At 28.0% G+C, this 19186-nt stretch overlaps 1 protein-coding gene across 2 annotated transcripts; it reads left to right on the top strand.

Annotated features, from left to right (window-relative positions):
- The first annotated feature begins 6999 nt into the window (after window positions 1-6999).
- Window positions 7000-18120, top strand: LOC101267174 (IAA-amino acid hydrolase ILR1-like 6). 2 transcript variants are annotated; one of them, XM_004249171.5, is made up of 5 exons: window positions 7000-7663; window positions 9007-9132; window positions 14476-14790; window positions 15542-15670; window positions 17442-18120. In XM_004249171.5, exons 1-5 carry the CDS (start codon window positions 7145-7147, stop codon window positions 17808-17810), a joined length of 1458 nt encoding a protein of 485 aa, XP_004249219.1. In that variant the 5' UTR covers window positions 7000-7144; the 3' UTR covers window positions 17811-18120. The 2 variants fall into 2 exon arrangements, with proteins under 2 accessions (XP_004249219.1, XP_019071692.1); XM_019216147.3 differs by having other exon boundaries at window positions 14473-14790.
- The last annotated feature ends 1066 nt before the right edge of the window (window positions 18121-19186 follow it).

The following is a 19186-nucleotide window of genomic DNA, read 5'->3' as shown; positions in this document are numbered from 1 at the left end:
ACAGATGTGAAGGGATTGATGGTTAGTTCAATCAATTAAGTCGCTTTTTAAATGATCTAATCATTTGAGTTTCACTTCTATTTCAGTTTGATTCGATTAATTTTTAATATTTCATTTTCAAAACGTCAAATATGACAGATGTGTAACTAAGATTCTCATTACTTTTCTTAAAAAAACAACAAAACTTCAATTTAAAATTTAAAAGTCGGTTATTATTTGAAAAACAATAATAGATAAAATGAGTTATACTAACTTTGAGATATACCTACTTTTCTTTTTATTTTATTTAATTAAAAAGAATTGTTACATCAAAAGTAGAACTAATATTGATACTCTATTGTTACAAACTTAAAATAATAATGAGTCGTTTTCGATCAAACATTTCGTTAACTTGTGAGTTGTGACTTATATAATGTATATACTTTTATTCCTTTTATTTTTCTGTAAAATATAGGGTTGAGACAACCATTAAGTCAGCTGCCATTATATTTTATTTGTGATACAAAAAAAAAAGAAGAGAAAAATATTAATGAACACACTTTCATAAATAAGAAAAGAAATTATTTAGGATGAATTATAGAATATTCCCAAATTCTAGGAAAGATAAAGAATCAAATAAGTTGAACCGTTAAAATTGGGCTTAGCTCATGGGGCCGATTCAATCCAATCCATTATTGGGGTAGGTTTGGTATAAGATTTTTTTAAGTTTTTTTTTTTTTTTTAAATTAGGGCTTATAAATTCAATTCATATAAACCCTTGACTCTTAACATTTGGTCGGGGTTGGGCTAGGGTCGATTCATGGGTCAAAACTATTTATTTAAGAGTAAAATTAAGATAATCTCTTTAGTATATGAGTTAATTACTTAAATGCACGTTATGTTGTAATAATATGAATCTTATCAGAATTTGGTACGTCTAGATACATGTATCTCATGATACATATGCTTCAAATTAGGTTAATTTATTCTAGATACACTCTATCCAATTGGATTTAGATAAACAAATTTCGCACCCTTGCTTACCTCCCATCTCGATCGCGTATCTAGAATGCATCATAATAGATACATGTATTAAGTATCCTAGATATATGTTATTACATTAGATTTTATTTTTTTTGCTAGTGTTATTGAAACAGTACCATTGTTCGTCATATTTGATTTGAAATTTTTCTCAATTTCTTGATATTATAGAATTTTAAGTTTGAAAAGAAGAAAAATGATAGAAAGGAACAAAAGAAGGGTTAATCCGCCGCAGCCCGTCTAGGGTAGGGTTGAATTGGATTAAGCATTTTCAGGCCCTTTCAAAATGAAAAGCCGACCCACCCTAGCCCTTTAAAATCCTTGGCCCACGAGACTTGGATCGGGTGTAGCTGGACCGGCCCCTTTTGACACCTATACCAATAAGTATCCCAAAAATGTAAAAGGGCTATTATTTGCAAAGGCCATTTTACAAAGAATTCAAAAAATAATTGGAACATAGAAAAGGCCCAATATTGAGAAATTGGGTTAGATTGATAAGATAAAGCCCCACTGAACAAACTTTGGTTCAGATTACTAGATCATTGTCATACAAAATTAATTTAGAGAATGGTCTGGTATTTTTGATGTTTTGTAGTACGATAAATTGATCATCGTAGTTTGATCAACTTCAACTTACGTATAATTATATATAATAGAGATTATAATTTTAATTTTTCATGAAACGTTTTGGTAATATCATATTAGCAGTTTATACATGTAGAAATGTTCAAAGGAAGTACAATAAATATCCTTCGTTAATCAATCATCTAAAAAGAATATCTCAATCGAATTATATTAGCTAAAGTTCTGACGTCTAATAATTAGTTTTGTAATAGTATTATTTTATGTGTTTGCAATTATTATATGTAATTATATACTTTGATATGGTATTCAACATTATATATGCATATCAAATACCATAATATTGAAGTTGCAATATCAAGGAAAACATCATTGATCGTTACACTACTCATTATTTTGGCTAAAATAGGTTTTATCGTTAAAAAAGAAAAAAACTTAGCAAATAATAATAAAACGTAAATCTAACACACCTAATTATTAAAAAAAAACTTAAAGAATATTTTGATAACGCTTTTGTTGAATCAATTTGAGCTATACATGTAGCTTAATGTAAGCACAAATTTGAAACTAGTGATCCCTTCTAACTTAAATTTATTTAAGGGACACAATTTTCTTAAATTCTAATGATTTTAATTAAGCTTGATAAGAAATCACTCAACTTAAAAGTTACAGCACTCAAAGAAATTATTAAGCACTAATGATAGTAAGCTTAATTAATAAATAATAAAATGTTGACCTTAAAAAAGTGTCACATGTCTATTTTTTATTTTATTTTATTAATAGAAGTCTTTCAAAGGCACTACTTATTTCTTGATTTGATTGTCAACATTAATTAGTAAATACTGCTTGTGGTCAACAAAGTAGATGGCCCCACTAAATTGTACACATATAGATAAGGTTCCACTTAATCATAAAAAAAAAATAATAATAATAAAAAACTTTAATTAATCTCTATCCTTATAATTAACATTTTTTAAACCTGATAAATTTTTATATAAATTGAAAGTATAACAGATTAAAAAGAATGTATTCTCTATTTTTGATTTGTTAAAATTGAACAAGTAAGAAAAATAGAGAGAGTATTAATTACTAGAATAATCATTACAAAATTATAGGATTTAAGCATACCAGTTATATCATTAGGTCTCTAATAGCAGGGGCAGATCTAGGAGGACGAGTGCATTCACATTAATTTCATTGATAAAAAATTGTACTATATTTTTTTAATAAAAAATTTAAATTCGTCATTGTATAATAGCCATGAGACTCATTCTAGATATGCATTCATAATTTATTTTCTTTTATTGTAATAGCAAAAGAGATATTTAATAGTAATTAAAAAATTAACAATAACTAAATTAATAATATTATATTCAAAATCACAAAAATTTTAACATCATTAACATAATATTATCAGAATAAAAATTATATTATTATCGCTAAATCATTTATTTGTTACTTGTATGTTATATGTCCCATCATAGCCACAAGCCCACAGACATTTTGGTTCCACTTATATAGGTGAATCAAATTTAACCCACCAACATTTTGTTAATTTCTAAAACAATTATTATTATGAAAATGCCACTTTGTGATATTCTCTTCACAACTGTCATTTAATAAATGTATTATGGAAAAGAATATAAGGTGTTGGAGTAATTCAACAGAAAATTGATCTAAAAATATAAAACATAAACAAAAAAGGGTAAGATATATTTAAATATATATATCAACTTTAAAATTGAAAGAATGTTGACGAAAAATAATTTTCAAAAAAATCATCATAATATTTGTCTGTGAGCATGATATTCAAAAGTAATATTATGTACTTCTAGTTCAAATAATTCTTTACTGGCATGAAAAAAAAATATAATTTGAAATTAAATATATCATCACCTGGTGAATAGAACATCACACGAAGTTTTGCTGATGATAGAATTTTAAAAAATGACATAAAATATCTGAGAAAGAAAGATTCTTATGCATTAATATCATTACTATTTTTTTAAAAAAATGAATATATTCATTTTTATTTTATTTTTTTTTCAACTCAATCATTTTTTTTGACCTACTAAAAAAGCAGCAAGTGACGATTCTTTAGTTTATATAACTTGATTTGAAACTTGGACAACTGATTAATTGCATGGACCATCCAAATAGCCAGGTAACTATCATGCCATGTTGATTAATATGGATGGTCGATTAGTAGCTAGATCGCTATCATGCCATGTTAATTAATATGAACGGTCGATTAAGACTGAATAAACTTTATTGATAACTTTTTCAATTATATTATTTGAATCATTATATAAATATTTAATTTATCAAATATAAAAATTTATCCTATTTTTTTTTAACGTTATCCATCCCGTGAATTCTTACCACAAAGAAAAAATCATTTAAGTAGCAAAATTTATCTTCACCAGTAATGCCCCTAATACAATTTACATTTATAATCTATGGTATTATAGAGCATGTCTATAATAACTATTTATAACCTTTATTTTTTACACTCTTATTTTCTAATTCATAGGTGCATCTTTTTGTATAATTTTTTTTGACAGTTCACCTCCAAACTTTTAATTAAATGTATAATAAATGATCTTGGCCTAAAAATTAAATGTGTCACATTATTCCAATGGAAAAGTTGTTTTATTTTTACCATGCGTAATTAATAGTAATTAGTAAAACCTTGTCAACGAATATTTATGTGCAAATCAAGGATAACATATAATTTCTGTTTATGAATCATTTTTCGCTCTTATACTATCGTTTAATATATGTGTCAAAAAGTAATTTTTTTTTTTATTTAGTAGATTTAATACGAATTTCAAAATTTCAATCAAAGCGAAGAATGATTTTTTTCGAAGCATTTGTCTCCTCTCAACTCTATGACCGTTGCAAATATAATATAAGCAATCCGGACTTACAAATCACTAATATAATCTAAATTCACGTCAAATAAATTAAAAAAATACAAAAAAAAAAAAAAAAAGCTTCAGACTAATTTTTTTTTCATAACCAAGAAAACGAAAATAATTGTACACATCCTATCCTACTCTATAAATAAATAGTATCCATTTATTTCACCAGGGAAAAAAATAATTCAACACGTTATCTACTGTATAATAATTAATCACAGCAAATAGTAAATTTATTTTTTGAACTGTATGATAATTAATCACAGCAAATAGTAAATTTATTTTTTGAACTAACTATATATAGTATAGTTTTAGTATACTATAATTAGTATAGTCTAGTAGTCTATATAAATCGATCAAGACTAGCTATAAGCTTGCAACAACTTAATTAATTTTTTTACGTCTTTTTATCCTTATTGTCCCGTATAAAATTAATGTCCCTCTTTGTGGTTGCCTCGTTTTAAGAATATTCAATTTCTTAATCATGATATAAAGATTTTTTTCGTGTAACTGGACATTATTTTACAAAAAAAAATTATGATCGATTGTTCAGTATATGAGGAATACTTATCAAAAATGATTGAAAGTATAAAAAGTTGACTAGGCAAATCTTATATGACGAGCACCATAAAAAAATCATGTAAAATTTTTGTTTACGAGACCTCTTATTTGAAAACTCTATGCTAAAACAATTTAATTATCTTAGTAGGTTATATTCGTTAAAAAAGATACCTGAAAAAATAATAGTTGAAGCATAATTATTGGAAATAATTGTCAATAATTTGGTTTTTTACTAACGCAATGTTCTATTCGTGCTAATTTATGACATAAGTAGCGTGTCTTATAAATAATAATAATTTTTTATATTTAGTAATAATTTAACTTTGATATGTCATTATATAATTTGACCATAACTATTTTAAAAAAAACTTTTCTTTCTTAAATTTCATATTATATTAAATAATATCATATAAATTTAAATGAATGAAAGAATATATTGTTCCCTACAGAAATAAATTTAAGGAATTAATTAATTCACTAAAATTAAGTACGTCTGAAACTTATTTTTGAGTATTGAAATTTTAAATTTTACTCTGATAATTCAATTATCGGTGATTTATGGTATACCACTACGGCAAAAAGAAAAGTTTATTTTTTAGAAAGTATTTTGTGTTTAAATTTCTACATTCATCAGTTTAGTATTTCCTTCGATTAAAAAAATACTTAATTTTCATTTTAATCTCTTAAAAAAGAAAGACTTATTCCCTTTTGTAGTAATATTTTAATATAGTTAATTTAATTTTAATTTGAAATCACAAAATTAACCTTTTTTTTTCTTAAATTCTATTTTTAGTTAAATTAAATTATTTTTTTATAGACCGACGAAGTACTTACTAGTGACCACAACACAACAGTTGACCCACCAAAATTGAATTGGAAAATGACAAAACGGGTCGGGTCCCACTTCTCTTTTCAATTGCTGTCAGATTTTACGTTAGTTTTCCATAAATTAACGCAAATGAATTTCACAACGTGACATAAATCACTATAAATTCCTCTTTACTTTTTTATTTGTACTATTATACCCTTTCTCTTGTCTTTTTCACCACGTGTTGTTACTATTCTCCTTGTGGCTCTCTCCGTCCTTTCCCAACCGCACTAGAAGATGAAAATTCAAAGCATTTCTATTGCTTTCGTAAATTTTGAAGTTCGAAATTTAAAGACATAAACATCTTTTAGTTTAAGATATTATTTAGTGTGAGAGATAAAAATAAATATTAATGGAATAAAATTTTTATATCTTGTTTGGTTGTTATTTTGAAATAATTTATTCCGCCATTTATATCATTATATAGCGATAAGCTAACCAATATATATGGTGTGATAAGTTATTCCAAGATAATTAACCCAGGATTACTAATCCTGGGACAACTTGTTTCCAATCAAACGACCCCTTATAGTTTTGTAAGTGAGAATTTCAAGAATCTAACTTAAAATTTGACTAAATCTCATAATCAAACGAATATTTATACTCTTAAAATCTGTATTTCAATGTTTTAAGTTTTTTGATGTATTACTTACCTTGATTATATTTACGAGGTATCTAAATAAACAAAAAATAACTCGTAAATTTATAAAGAAAAGAGCACTTACTAAGGTAGATAACATTGGAGGTTCAAATGATAAATTGTATCCTTATTTAGTTTTTGTATCAAATTAAATCATAAGATTCATATCAAGATTGTGCACGCAAAGTTCTTGTTTATCTTGTCCACAACATAGATGGCCGGCGTAATCAGCGGATGTCCGAAGCCTCACGTTGGTAAATAGGATGACCATTTATATTCTTAAATGATCTTGAACAATCAAAACATTTTAGATTATTATTTACAATCACGTCAAATCAAAATTTAATTCTAACATATATCCAACAAATAACATCTTATATAAAATAGTGAATTCAAATAAGTTAAATATCGAAACATTGAATTCGAAACTTACACACTTCCCTTCTCTCTCTAACACACACTCTCACTCTTCTTATAAAAAAAACTCAAACTTTCATCTCTTTTAGATCTTCATATCTTCGTCTCTCTCCCTTTAACAACAATAAAAAAAAAATGAAGTTTTTTCTAAATTCTTATAAAAAAGCAATCTTTTTTACCATTTTCATCTATTGCATGTTAATAACTCCATTAAAAGGGGCAAAAACCTCTGTTTCTTCTTCTTCTTCTTCGTCTGATCAACAACCTAAATTGATCACGTACTTCAAATCCACAACTTTACTGAAAACCCCGACTATTAAAGACCTTCAAAATCAATCAAGAACATCAAAAATCAATCTTTTTACATCATCTGATTGTTCAATTTGGACAAAAGAATGTTCAAATGAAATTTTGAAAATTGCCCAGAAAACAGAGCACGTTAAATGGATAAAATCAGTGAGGAGAAAAATCCATGAACACCCTGAACTTGCTTTTCAAGAATTTGAAACTAGCAAACTTGTTCGTCAAGAACTTGAAAAAATGGAAATTTCTTATCGGTTTCCGTTGGCTACCACCGGAATCCGAGCCACCATCGGCTCCGGCCAGCCGCCGTTTGTTGCTCTTCGAGCTGACATGGATGCCCTTCCAATTCAGGTTTTTATTTTTTTTTAAATTATCAAATGTAACCTTCTAACGTTTTTTTTTTTTGGTCGGATTAGATTTCTTAGATAATCACTGAATTATTTTTTTTTGGTCATAATTTTGTTGAATTTATACCTAGAACTTTTAAGTTTTTATTTTAAATATATATTTGAAAATCGTGTATAAATTATTATAGATTCCAAATTATAATAATTAACAGACTAACTTTTTTTAAAAAAGTTTGATCAAGAAAAAACATAACGACTAACTCTCAGAATTTTAGTAGTGCATAAAATTGAGATAAAAAAAATAATAATTATTGCGTATAAAAATTACTTTCTTTATTGAAAAGAATAAAAAACATGTAGAAGCAATTTTTAAAAATATTAATTATTAATTAAATGACGTACGAGAAATTAACTCTTTTTCGCATTTTTTAAAATTTATTTTACTTCTCAAACTTAAATTGAAACTCGAAACTCATTTTTTATTTAGGTATTTATCTTAAATACAGTATAAAATTGACTTTGAAACAGAGGAATTAACAGTTTAATTGAGGATAAATAAGTAAATATATTTACAATTGTATGTTGAAATTATTAACTTGGGATCTATTACTCTAAATTTAGTTTTATTTTTTTAATTTTTTTTAATGTAGGGTATAGTCATTAGTCTCACATGAAATATCTATTTTTATTTTTTTAGGAAAACATCACACATTATCTATTATTATTTCTACTTTTAAAATACTGTATTTTGCTTACATTTAATGACACCATCTAATTTTCCAAAAGTGTTTATCTACTTTCATAATATGTGTCTCAGATATATACATCAATTATATATTTGATTTTAGTCTCACATGCATAATCATTTTTCGGAAAGCGTCAAACCTTATCTTCATATTTACATAGATTTTTACTTCAAAATACTTATCTAACTTATGTTGAACGACAATATCAGATCTTCTTTTCATTTGTTTTTATGTACTTTTACAACATGTGTCTCACTTATATCTGACATCAATTATATGTTTGATTTTAGTCTCACATGCATAATCATTTTTCGGAAAGTGTCAAACCTTATCTTCATATCTACATAGATTTTTACTTCAAAATACTTATCTAACTTATGTTGAAAGACAATATCATATCTTCTTTTCATTTGTTTTTATGTACTTTCACAACATGTGTTTCACTTATATCTGACATCAACTATCTGTCGATTTGACTTAGACTCAGGTTCCATTATTAAACACGTGAAAATATATAAATTTTAATAAAATGAAAGTATTTATCTTGATATTATGACCATCCACATTTTTTTTAATTTTTTAATTTTTTTGAAATTATTAGGAAGCTGTTGAATGGGAGCACAAGAGCAAAATTGCTGGTAAAATGCATGCTTGTGGCCATGATGCTCATGTGGCTATGCTTATTGGTGCGGCTAGAATTTTAAAGGCTCGTGAGAAGAACTTAAAGGTTTGTTTTACAATTAATAGCCTTTGTTTTTTTTTTTTTGCAATATATGTTACTTTTTCTAGTGATAAAATCACTATTTTTGTTTTCTTTTCTTGAAAATGAAATAAAGTTTAATCTTTTCATTTCTAGTCACATAATGTTATGGTCTTTATTCCCTCAAACTTTAGTGAAAAGAACCGCGTAGAGTACGATAGAGAATCTTAATAGCTTAGCAGGTTAATTATTTAAATTTATTGATGAGAGTTCGATCCTCTATTTTGTAATTTTTTTCCTCAATAGACTATTAACAACAACAAAAATAATTATAACATAATCTATATAGTTACATGCGTGAGTAGGATTTAAAACAGATAGAATATATGTAGACCTCAACTATTCTTATTTTTATAAGGTACATTAAAAAAAGTATCTTAGTTAGACTCTCGATAGTGTGTAGACTATCAATTCTAAGATTATTCTTGTGAGTGACAGATAAAAAGAACACGTTTATTTTTGTGACTCCTTAAAATAAAACTAAAATATTCTTTTGTTCTCCATATGGTGGATTCCATAATATTTGGCATAAACATTTGAAGAATATTGGAGCAATTATCTCTTATTTTATCTTTATAATTTTAATTGGTCATGGGTGTATTGGGACTATTTTATTTTCAACAATGAGAATACCACCTAAACTTTTGGCCAAATGGCAAATCTAGTGATCTACATTTAGCTTAGTTAATTATTATATATGATGATATCTTTATAGATAATGGCACTTTGTACGAACAATATTAGTTATAGTATATAGTACTTAAATTAAAAATAATTAGAGTATCTACTTTCTAATGTTTCTTTTAGAGCTTTGTAATTGCATTGGATTCTCCATTGAAAGTGCATTTTGGATGGTCTTTATATTTTTGAACTTCATTTAACAAAACATGGCTCTCGATCAATATCTAAGTTAGTGGGAGGTAACACATATCTCTTGAATAAATTGACGTACGTATAAACTGATTCATATCTTACAATTATAAGATTGAATTTAACTCGGCGATTGATTTTCCATATCTTTTGGTAGGGTGTTTGATTTTGACTCATGCCTCACTAGTATCTAACATATTAGATCTACTTTATCTTTCCATAAATGGAGGCCAAGTTGTGACAATTGAGAAGTTGTCACTTGAACATTTTAGTCACATGAACCAATAGGTCAAGTGGTAGGCTAATATTATAAATCTGTTTTTTTAGCGGATGTGATCGTTAATTACTCATATCTATATTTCTGGTTGATACCTTTATATTTTTTATAATTTATTTCGGCAGAACAACGACCCTTCAAACTCACATCTCTCATCCTCCATATAGCTTTTCACTGAAAAAGAAACAAATACTACGACCTAAGTCTAATATTTTCAAGTATATTTATTTAATTATTAGCCCCTTAACCTTTATGCAGCAAATAGTTTAGAAGCATGAACAAGTTGGGTATTAGAATTGACTTAGGAATCTTTACTTAGGTACTATGATTATCATAACTTTATTTATTATAAATATAAGCATATATTTAAAATAATAATAAGTCAAATAAAATTATAGAAAAATAAATAAAATGGTCCCATGGTCATTATAGTTGTGTACTATAATGTCTAGTAGAGCCCTGTCAACAGTTGGACTGGTAGTTACATGAACAAATCTAACTAAAAGAAAAGGTCATTTACAGTATGTACTATTTTGTGATAGGTGTTTAAGTTTTACTCCTAAAGAAAAATATTTATTCGCGAGACTTCATTAAAAAACTTGTGTCATGCTAAACATAAATTCAATTGTTAAGGACGTAAAATTAAAGATCGGTCCATTTAAAAGGCGATTGGTACATGAAAATAAGAACTACTTGCATTATATACAACTTTGCCTTTTAATTATAATTTAATTATTGTCAAAAAGAATACCTTTTTTTAATTTTGGTTAAGAAGTCTAATTTTAAAAGGACTTATTGAGGGTGACATCCAACAACTTTATTGAGAGTATAATTGGGACCATAGAACTATATTGCAAGGTATTATTTCTGTTTCAAGTCATTTTCACAATTTAAGGACCTTGAAGAAAATGCCAATGTGCAATATTTTAAATGGGGGGCCAATGAGTTAATAAAATGGGGTAGATTAAAGCACCTTTTTTTATAGTGATTTTTTCCTTTTTTGGGAGTTCTCTCTTTTCTTTAATTACATAGAATTTTTGGATAGAATTTTTATTTTTGCTATTTGCTTTTTCATCCATAAAAAACGATGTTATTATAGAAAGATTTATTTGCAAAAAATTACCCTCATTTGACCTAAATCATTTCCTTCATTTATATATGTACTAATTTTGAATTTGTGTTAGAAAGTCTCGTATTAAAAGTAAAACTCTCCTAAAACAAAGATATTTCTTTACTCAAGATTGGTAACTGAAATCTTTAATTAAGAATAAAGAAAAATTCACTACTCTACCACAATTCTCGTAAGTTCGTGTCACTTTTTTATGCAAGATAGAGTGAGCGCACTTGGTAAATTGTTTAAAGTTTATCTTCTATACACCGAAAATATAAACGACATGAAATTTGTATGCTATTAATTTACATAAAAAGTAAATAGAAAGGTAAAATATCATTAGTGAAATTGATTACTTTGAAAATAAGGCAAGCAATCTTTTATAGCAGGCTAAACTCCAATTATGGTGTAAACATTTATTTGCATTATCAGACTACCAGTTTAAGTAATTAAACATGTGGTGATCAACATGGGTTGTGGTGCTCTGGTGGGAATATTTCACCCTTAATCAGAAGTTTCGAGAGCTCGAGAAAAACGTGTTGGGAGCTCCACTTCCGATCGGGTCCTGGAGAGCGCGATTTAAATATAGTTGGAGCTTCAATGTGGACTTCGAACACCAGGGGAAAAATAAAAATAAAAAAACAAAATAAAACATGTGGTGTATACATTTTGAACCGTGCGTCGAAGAGTCCCACATCGGATGAAAAAAAGATGATTAGTCTCTTTATATGATTTTGATTAATTCTTCTTTAATGAGATGGCTCTGAGGTTGAGTTTGATCCACATTCATTTCATTACACGATAGTATAGCAAAATCTATGTATGTACTACCTTGTAGTGAAATGGATGTTGAATCTAATTTAACTTTAGAGCTTTCTTTTTCATTCGACATGAGACGAGTCTAATTAACCTAAGAAGTTTCTGGATCCGTCAATGTCCAAACAACACCCAATTGTTAAATTTTATCTTATTTGTTCTGTGTTACTAATAGTTTTTCATCCAATTTTCTGTATTGAGCCAGACTAAATCCAAATTCATGTTATAGAGACTAATTAGTGGGCATACATGGTAAATAATTGTAAGTTTACCTTCTATACATTGATAAAAAAAATGACAAATAAATTTTTACTTTATTTAGGCCGCTTAAAAGGTAAATTAAAAATTAAACTATCATAATAAGTAGAATTAATTACTTAGAAAATAAGGCTAACAATCTTTTATAACAGGCTAAATTTCAATTATTGTGTAAATATTCATTTGCTTTATCAATGCAAGTAATTAAATAGGTGCTGTATATACTTTGAGCCGTTCGTTGAAAAGTCCCACATCGAAACAAAGAAGGATAATTGGTACCTAAATATGATATTGAATAATTCTTTCTTCATAACCTCTTGAGTTGGGTTAAATTCAGTATCCATTTCATTACATGATATGATAGGAGAATAGATATTTGTATTATCGTATAATAAAATTGACCCTGAATTTAACTCAAGCAATTATATCTTATATTTAAGATTAAAATTATTTTTTGTGTATATTAAGTATATGTTGAATTTAGTGATTTTTTTTCATATGTTCAGTTTTTTATATTTGAATCTTATTTGTGAAATCTTGGTTTCCTCTTTGTCTGTTGCTATTGATGTTTATGAATTCCCTTTGTTAAAATTCAAGTTTCATCACTATCTAATCTTGTAGATGTTTATCAAATCCCTTTGTAAAAAATTCGAATTTCGTCACTATCTAATGTTGTTGATGATTACTTATATGAAACATTTGGCTTTATCACTCTTTGATGAATATTAATGTTCTTTTAATCCCTTTAGCGAAAATTTAGGTTTTATTTTTGTCTGATATTGTTGATATTTATGAATTCCTTTTAAAAAATCTTGATTCCATCGCCGTTATTGATGTTTATGAAAATTTTGATCCGTCATTATAAGTAAAAACTCCTTAATAAAGATATTTTTATACTTTAGAAATCTTTGGTAAAGAATGTAAGAGAACTCACTACTTCACTATTCCACTACAAGTCCGGTAGGTTCGTGACACTTATTTTATGCAAGTTTGTGGGCACAAATAGTAAATTATTCCAAGTTTACCATCTATACACTGACAATATAAACGATATTAAAATTTTAAGTTGATAGGTCACTTAAAAAGTAAATAGAAAGGCTAAATTTCAATTATTGAGTAAAATTCATTTGTTTATTACTGTAAGAAATTAAATAGGTGGTTATATACTTTGAACGGTTCGTTATAGAGTCCCACATCGAACGAAAGAAGAAAAATTAGTATCTATATATAATGTTGAGTAATCTTTTCTTTATAACTTCTCCATTTGCAATGGAATAACAAACTCTGAATCCATTTCTGCTTGAGAAGTTATTCTTATTCCATTTCTTCTTGAGAAGTTTTTTCTTTTTCATCTGACGTGAGACTCTTGAATAACAATCTATTACAACATGGACTTTTTTCATCTGACGTGAGACTCTTGAATAACAATCTATTACAACATGGACTTTTTTCATCTGACGTGAGACTCTTGAATAATAATCTATTACAACATGGACTCTGTGCGACAAAGCAAAACAATAAAATTGCTCTTAACAACCTTTGTTTTTTAGAGCTCCTTTTTAGCAGTTTTCTTGATGATCTAATGTGTTAGGGCGAAGCTAGGGACGCAAGATGTTCATTCGATCTTTTTGGTTAAAAAAATTATATTGTATATTTAAAATTATATCATCTTTTTGTGTATACAAAGTATATATTGAATTTAATGATTTTTTTCCCATGTGTTTAGTTCTTTACATTTTGAATCCCTTTTCTAAAATTTTGATTTCGTCATTATCTATTATGAATTTTCTTTTGTAAAAAACCCGATTCCAACACAATCTAATGCACTTGATGTTTATGACTCCCAATCGTGAAAATCCTGATTCCAACACCATAAGATGTTTATTAATGAAAATTCTGATTCTAATACTGTCTAATACACTTAATGTATACAAATCTTCTTATTGAAAATTCTGATTCTGTCATCTGGTTTTAGCAGGGGACAGTTGTTCTAATATTTCAACCAGCAGAAGAAGCAGGGAATGGAGCAAAAAGGATGATGAAAGCTGGTGCATTGGAAAATGTGGAAGCTATATTTGCTGCCCATGTTTCACATCAACATCCAACTGGTGTCATTGGATCAAGAACAGGCCCTTTACTTGCTGGCTGTGGCTTCTTTAAAGCTGTCATTAGTGGAAAAACAGGTCAAGCAAGCAATCCCCACCACTCAATTGATCCTGTTCTTGCTGCCTCTGCTGCTGTTATCAGCTTACAAACCATTGTTTCTCGTGAATCCAATCCATTAGACTCTCAGGTGGGGTTTATTTGCATCTACTAATCATAAACTTTCCTTTCTTTTATCGTATCGAGTGCTCGATATTTATATTAGAGTCTGATTAATCCAAATTCATGCTGATATTTATATTGGAGTCTGATTAATCCATAATCATGCTGCATAAGGCCTTAATAGAGCGAACCAACCCCCCATGAGGAATGTTTCCATAAAGATCCTATCAATCGCATCACAACCGTCGTTCATAGCAAGATCTCACTCCTGTTTGACCACAAATTTTTGAAATTGAAACTCGAGATTTTTTCAAGTTTTTGAAATTGTATTTGAATATAAAAATATAGTTTTGTGAGTGAAAATTCCAAAAACCTCATAACTGGCTTGAATTAGTATTTGAAACACTTGAAAATATTTGAAGATGCAAGCTTCATTCTATATGAAAACTCTCATCTTTTTGTACTAAAATGATCATACTTATTCACTTTATAAAGTGAAATTTTCATGTAACTTTCTGAATTTTTCTCTCAGACAGTGTAAAATTCATTTTCTGAACCTTCTTCATTAGTGGTTGTCAAGAATATATAAGTTGAATCAAAGATTATGTGTTTTTTCATTTTATTGAGTCACTTAAAAAGACAATTAAAAAGTTATCGCTTAGTAACTTATATATTATAAAATAAGTTACTAATTATGACAGTTACTAATTATGACGTGTTAAAATACATTGATAGTCCGATATCACCTTCAATAATTGATTTGTGATTTGAATTTTTAGGTGGTGTCTGTGACTTCTTTCAATGCTGGAGATAATCTTGATGTGATACCAGAATCAGTTATACTCAGTGGTACATTCAGAGCTTTTTCGACAATCAATTTTTATCAACTTCTTAAAAGGATAAGAGAGGTTAGTAAACACTATAATTAGTACTAATATTGAGACTTTGACATTCTTACAAATAAATAAGTCACATCATATCATAGTTTACTTCAACAACTATTATTAGTCTTAGTTATAAAGTATCAAATTAATTTGAGATTTTTTAAAATTTTAGTACATATTTTACGGTATAGTAAATTAATAACCATAGCTTTTTTATTTTAATTTACATATACTCATGAAAAATTATGAACTGGACTTTTTTAAGGAATATCTAAATTATAGTATTCTAACACCTTATACAAATAAAAATATATTCAAAAGAAAGTACAATCATTTTCCTTTGTTAATTAGTTACTGAGCAAAAAGGGTATTTCAATCAAGATAAACGAGTTACTCATATTTATTAGTATTATAATAATTATATATATTATATATTACTGTATATTTCAATATGATATTTAGTATATCAAAAAAAAAAAAGGGTATATCATATACTCATTATGTTTCAATTCATATGACTTACTTTTTCTTTTAGTTAGTATCAAAAATGATAACACCTTTCATATTCAGTAAAAAAATTGACTTTAAAATATCTATTTTATCCTTAATGAAATAATTTATTACCACACGAATATCTATGACTTATTTTAGACTAAAAATTTCAAAACTCTTTCATTCTAAATCTTTATGATAAATCAAACTAACTCATATACGTTAAAAGCGAGAGAAGTATTATATTTTTTATTTCCATATCTATCCTACCATACCATGTTAAGCTTTATGCAGCACTTATTAAAATTGCAGAGATAGATAGGCCTGTTTTGGCTAAATATCATAGGGTCCCAATGTTGCTCATATCCACACAAAAAAAGAAAGAATTGATTGAAGAATTAACACATCACATGGTATATGATCCCAATGTGATTGGGCCAAAAGTTTTTGAAATAACCAAAGACAAAATCACCACTTGGATATTCATGTTTCACCATATATAACAAGGACAAGTCCTTTCAACAATTTTCTAAAAGATCTTATCATTAAATGGAAAATAAAAATATATCCAAAACAGTAGAACAAGACAACATAATATAACAAAAACGTGCATAATAAAAGAATATAATGTTTTTGTATATGGTCACTTAGCTATATGGAAAATTATGTAATAAAGTAACTCAATTATTGAAATTTTCAAACAGCTCTGTACAAGTTAAAATTGAGGAGTATTCATATCATCAAAAACTATTACTCTTTCGTTTTGATACAAGAAAAAAGGATTATCTGTTAAAGAATGACAAAAGTCTCACATCGGTGATTAATGAGATGTGTAGACTCTTTATAAGGCTTGGGGAATTCTCCTCCCTTAGAGCTAGCTTTTGGGGTGTGAATTAGACCTAAGACTTAATTTTACATTTTACTATTGATCGTCTTGTGACAGTTTAAGTTGTGTGGACTCTTCACTTTCAATACCTCATCCATATCGAATCCTCCAAAAGTACATTACTTTTAGCGAATTCGATACACATTTTCTTGACATTTTTGAAGAGTCCGAACCTGTCAATAGTAACATAGTCACACTAGTCTAATTAAAAAAAAAACAAAATCAACATATCTAAAAGTCAAATATCTTCTTCAAATTCTGCATGACATACTCTTTTCCTACGAGATACTGGTTAAGTGATCGAGTATACATTTTCGGGCTAAGAGTATAAAGTTTAATCATCACGAAAAGTCTCATTCTTTTTTAAACAGATTAATAAGTTAACTAAAGGATCTGAACATAACATTTTAACAACAGGTTTTCACAGAACAAGCTAGTGTATTCAGATGCAGTGCAACAGTTGATTTTTTCGAGGATAAGGACACGATCTACCCTCCGACTGTGAACGATGACACAATGTACGAGCACGTGAGGATGGTCGCGAGTGATTTGGTTGGAACGACCAATTTTAAGGTCGTTCCGCCAATGATGGGAGCAGAGGATTTTTCATTCTACTCTGAAGTAATTCCTGCTGCATTTTTCTATATTGGTATAAGGAATGAGACCTTAGGATCAATACATACAGGACATTCACCACATTTTATGATTGATGAAGATGTATTGCCTATTGGTGCAGCTACTCATGCTGCTATTGCAGAAAGATACCTTAATGAATATGGATCTTGAAATAACATTTCGTTTTTTCGTTCACACCAGGAGGATCAATAGTGTTCTCACTTGTCCTCTACTGTGACTCGAACCCTTGTTGGTTGTTCAACTACTTGAGCAGGCCTCACTTATCGATCGTGAAATAGGGATTTTCTTTAATGCAATTTTTGCCTCTTTTTTTTTTTACTCCCATATTGTATGCCAACCTATGATGATTGACAATTAAGATGTCCATTCTTGTACTAATGTTTTTTTTTTCCTTCATGAGGTTGGACATATGAATCATGGAGATAAGAGAAGTTATATGATATAAAGGTGTTTGCTACAATTTGAATACTTGTATTTATTGTCTTGGAATGTCACAACGTAAGTTCATGGCATGTATTATCTGCTCTGGGTCTAAGGACAATACGGATTTGTCTAGACTGATGAGGGCAGGTCAAGCAGGATTGACAGACTTCTAAATTGACAAGCTTCTGAAACAGAAGTGCGCATAATAAATTCACTTTCCTCCCTCACGGAGATATGAGATTCGTCTGATATATTATATGCACTTCTATTACAAAAGCTTGTCTGTTTAAAAGTCTGTCAATCATGTTTGACTTGCCCTCGTCAGTCTACCCTTTGTGAGGGGCGTGACATGGGAAGTGGTCAATATTCTTTGATCATGAGGAATCAACTTTGTAATTTTCTAAATTTTTTTGTGGCTTTACAATATTCTTTCCTTGAACATTTTATTAATTAGCACGTTGCTAATATAATTACTTATCAAAAAGGAAAAGAATAATTTTAATCATTAATTAACTGCATTTCCATATTCTGTTCTCATCTTAATCCTCTGTTCCAAAAGAAATACAGGGGAGCTATCAACAATCAATTATGTATAATCTTTGATTAATTAACTAATAACCTCATAATCCCAAATTCTTAAACAAAATCAACATGTCTACTTCTGGTGAATCAAATATTTTTAACGCTATTAGGTCACGTAAAAGGTAAATAAAAAGTTAAACTATCAAAACTAGTTGAATTGACTTCGTGAAAATAAGGCGGGTAATCTTTTATAGCAGGCTAAATTCCAATTATCGCGTAAAAATTCATTTGCATTATCAGTTTAAGTAATTAAACATGTTTTGCATATACGTTTGAATTGTTTGTCAAAGAGTCCCACATCGGATGAAAGAAGGACGATTGGTCTCTTTATATGGTGTTGGATAATTTTTCCTTAATGAGTTGACTTCTACGGTTGAGTTAAAGTCACCGTTGATTTCATTATAATATTATATATAGCAAGATCGGTGTTTGTATTATCTTGTAATGAAATGAACTTTGTTTCTAATTCCTCAAAAGCTTTTATTTTTGTTTGTCTGTCTAAACGTCTGTCAATCCTGCTT

This window comes from Solanum lycopersicum, chromosome 10 (genome assembly GCF_036512215.1).
Source record: "Solanum lycopersicum chromosome 10, SLM_r2.1".
NCBI classification, from domain to species: domain Eukaryota; kingdom Viridiplantae; phylum Streptophyta; class Magnoliopsida; order Solanales; family Solanaceae; genus Solanum; species Solanum lycopersicum.
The sequence above is the reverse complement of the archived record's forward strand: the minus strand, read 5'-3'. Positions and strand labels throughout refer to the sequence as shown.